Source organism: Miscanthus floridulus, chromosome 7 (genome assembly GCF_019320115.1).
Source record: "Miscanthus floridulus cultivar M001 chromosome 7, ASM1932011v1, whole genome shotgun sequence".
Taxonomy (NCBI): domain Eukaryota; kingdom Viridiplantae; phylum Streptophyta; class Magnoliopsida; order Poales; family Poaceae; genus Miscanthus; species Miscanthus floridulus.
Genome location: NC_089586.1, coordinates 102,147,936 through 102,151,778, shown reverse-complemented (window position 1 = coordinate 102,151,778; position 3,843 = coordinate 102,147,936). Strand labels below are relative to the sequence as shown.

Sequence of the window (3,843 nt, the reverse complement as noted above, 5' to 3'; positions counted from 1 at the left end):
TGTTCTATCTTTACTCTTTGGCACATGTCACATGTGGCCACATGTTCAGCTACATCTCTCTTTAGTCCATACCACCAGTATCTCTCTTTAAGATCAAGATACATTTTAGTACTCCCTAGGTGTATGGAATAGGTTGAGTCATGAGCTTCCCTCAAGATAGACTCCCTAATTGATTTCACTTCTGGCACACAAATCCTTTTGCCAAACCATACTATCCCTTGATCATCCATGCGTAATCCTGGGGCTTTACCAATCACTATACGTTCCACAATATCCTTGATCCTCTCATCATTTAGCTGTCCCTTACGAATCTCTTGTTCCAGAGTAGGTTCTACCTCTAACTCCATGGTGTTAGCCATAATACCCAAATTTAGGTATTTGAACTCCTCACACATCTCTTTAGGTAGTTGAGTTGTATAGGCCATGTTCACATAACTCCTACTCAAGGCGTCTGCTACAACATTAGCCTTTCCCAGGTGATAGTGTATATCCAAATCATAATCCTTGATTAACTCTAGCCATCTGCACTACCTTAGATTTAGATCTGACTGTGTGAATATATACTTCAAACTCTTATGATCTGTATAAATCTCACACTTATGACCAATCAGGTAATGCCTCCATATCTTGAGAGCATGTACCACGGCTGCTAACTCCAAATCATGAGTCAGATAATTTAACTCATATTTTCTTAGCTGTCTAGATGCATAGGCAACAACTCTACCTTCTTGCATAAGAACGCCACCTAGACCTTGCTGTGAGGCATCACAATAGATGGAGAAGCTTTTGGTGAGATCAGGTAAGATGAGCACTGGGGCAGAAGTCAATCTCTTCTTCAACTCCTCAAAACTATCCTGACATTGCTTAGTCCATACAAATTTAGCATTCTTATCTAACAAAGCAGTTATGGGCTTTGCTAACTTAGATAATCCCTCGATGAATCTCCTATAGTACCCAGCCATACCTAGAAAACTCTTAATCTCACTAACATCCTTAGGTGGCTTCCAACTCAACACATCTCTAACCTTCTTGGGATCTACTGCTACTCCTCCATTAGAGATTATGTGACCAAGGAAAGATACTTCTTTTAGCCAGAACTCACACTTGCTAAACTTAGCATAAAGCTGATGTTCTCTAAGCTTCTACAACACCAACCTCAAATGTTATGCATGTTCTTCTTCATTCTTAGAGTACACTAATATGTCATCAATGAATACAACCACAAACTTGTCAAGGTAGTCCATGAACACTTTGTTCATCAGATACATGAAGTAAGCAGGTGCATTTGTTAGACCAAAAGACATGACTGTGAACTCATATAGTCCATATCAGGTCACAAAAGTAGTCTTGGGAATGTCAGTATGCCTTATTCTCAACTAATGGTATCCAGATCGAAGGTCGATCTTGGAAAACACACAAGCCCCTTTCAACTAGTCAAACAGGTCATCAATTCTAGGCAGTGGGTACTTGTTCTTAATTGTGATCTCATTAAGTGACCTATAATCTATGCACATTCTCTGTGTACCATCTTTCTTCTCTACAAATAGTACTGGTACACCCCAAGGTGAAGAACTAGGTTGGACATAACCCTTATCTAACAATTCCCTTAATTGTTTCTTAAGTTCTGCTAATTCATTCACTCCCATTCTATAGGGTCTCTTAACTATGGGTGTAGTTCTAGGTAAAAGTTTAATTATAAATTTGATGTCTCGTTCAGGTGGCATACTTGGCAATTCCTTAGGGAAGACATCTGGGTACTCGTTTACTATCCTTATATCTTCTAAGGTTATGCCCTCCAACTGATTAACCCAGCAGATTTCTGTAGCTGACTGAGTTGCCACATACTCAACTTCCTCTCTAGATGAAGTGGTAAGATTCACAGAACTATTGCCATAATTAATAACTACCTTCTACAACCTTAACCAATCCATACCCAAGATGACATCAATACCAGATGAGTTTATAACTACAAGGTTTGCTTGAAATTCTACCCCCTTATGCTGAGACTAGCAGCTAAGCATATCCACTCTGCTTTCATTTCCCCTCCAAGTGAGCTTACTAACATGTGTTTCTTCATAACACTTACTGGAATACCATGCTTCTTTATAAATGTATATGCTATGAAGGAATGCGAAGCACCCGAATCAAAAAGTACTGTAGCTAAGTTTGAGTTGACCGGAAACGTACTGATCACCACATCTGGTGCCTCCTGAGCTGTTTCAGTAGTCACATGGTTCACCTCCCCCCGAACATAATTATGTTGCGGGTTAGCCGTCCTCTTGGGGCATCTGTTGGAGTAATGTCCCAGCTCTCCACAATTGAAGCATTTATTATCATTAACTGCATTTGGTGCTTTTGGTGCGCCATTCTTCTAGGGAGCATTGGGGGCATTATTCCTCATAGGTACATTGTTGGGCTGCTACTGGCGCTGAGTTGGTGCCTTGTACTACTGCTGCTGCTGTGCACGCTGGGGTTGCTAGTTGCGGTTGAGACTTGAGACCTGATTGACCTTGATAGCGCTGCTAAGGTTGAGCTTGTTGAGGGTTGGCATGGAAGCAAGAGTTGCTCCTGGATTGTTGTCCTTGAAACTTCCTCTTTTTGTCCTCCATCTGGCGGCGCTTGTTCTCGATCACTAAAGCCTTATCCACCAGCTGCTGGAAGTTAGCAAAAGTATGAGACAACAACTGGTACTGGAGACCATCATTTAAGCCCTCCATGAACAGCTCTTGCCTCTTCCCATCCTCATCTACCTCAGTCGGTGCATACCATGACAATTATATGAACTTGTCACGATATTCAGCAACAGTCATGCTCCCCTGCTTGAGAGCCAAGAACTCCTTCTTTAACTTCATCAGTCCCGCAGGCACATGGTGAGAGCGGAAGGCACTGTGGAAGTTGGCCCAAGTGATGGGATTAGCTTCGGTACGGCCGAAGCGGAATGAGTCCCACCAATCCAGTGCAGCTCCTTGCAACTGTCTAGAAGCATATAAAACCTTCTCCTTATCATCACACTAGGCAATCTCTAGTTGCCTCTCAATGGCACGTAGCCAGTCGTCAGCCTGGAGTGGGTCGATAGAGTGCTTGAATACAGGTGGGTGTCCTTTCAGGAACTCTCCCCTCTTATCTCTGACATGAGGGGGTGCATTCCCATTCCCTTGCCCCATGTTCTGCATGTTCTGGGCCATCTGCTAAAACAACTGTGTCTGCATCATCATCAGCTGCTCCATGGTGATTGGAGGAGGTGGTGGCAGGTCCTCGCCTCCCTAGTTGTTCCTCCTGGTGTTCACCATCTGTAGATGCATCATATAAGTCTCACATGTCCAAGCATATAACCCTTAAAAGATAATGGTATAACAAGAGTAGGTGTCACAAGATCTAAGACGAGAGATATATATAGGGTATACAAGAAGATAATTGTTCTGAACTTTTCTGCCGAGTTGGACAACAGCAGTACAGTAAAACGAGCATAACTCACTCTCTGTTTATCATCTGATTGCGTATTTTACCTTTCTGGAAAGATTATGAAATTATCTACAATTTTCATTTTGAACACTTTTTCAGATTCTGACGTTTACTTTGTCAAATACAGACGACAAGCAGTACTGTTCCAGAATTCTGACAGCGCAGAAACCTCAATTTACAACAGCTGTATCTCACAATTTATAATAGGTATCGAGGTGATTCCAGAGCCAAAAGAAAGATGTTGAAGTCTACTTATCTCCATAAAATTTTCATAACCATTGGACATCTAGAATATGAGATATGATCTGATAAAGGTAGACTGCTCAGAATGATTATAGAATGGACGGCATGATAAAACAAAACCCAACTATTTATTCATAA

General features: G+C 41.7%; 1 protein-coding gene across 1 annotated transcript; it reads right to left on the bottom strand.

The window, feature by feature from the left end:
• Positions 1 to 2,522: 2,522 nt before the first annotated feature.
• LOC136465970 (uncharacterized) lies at positions 2,523 to 3,185 on the bottom strand. Its single transcript, XM_066464499.1, has 3 exons — positions 3,031 to 3,185; positions 2,792 to 2,976; positions 2,523 to 2,746 (listed from the first exon to the last, which is right to left on the bottom strand). The coding sequence occupies exons 1-3, from the start codon at positions 3,183 to 3,185 to the stop codon at positions 2,523 to 2,525; spliced, it is 564 nt and encodes a 187-aa protein (XP_066320596.1).
• Between the last annotated feature and the right edge of the window lie 658 nt (positions 3,186 to 3,843).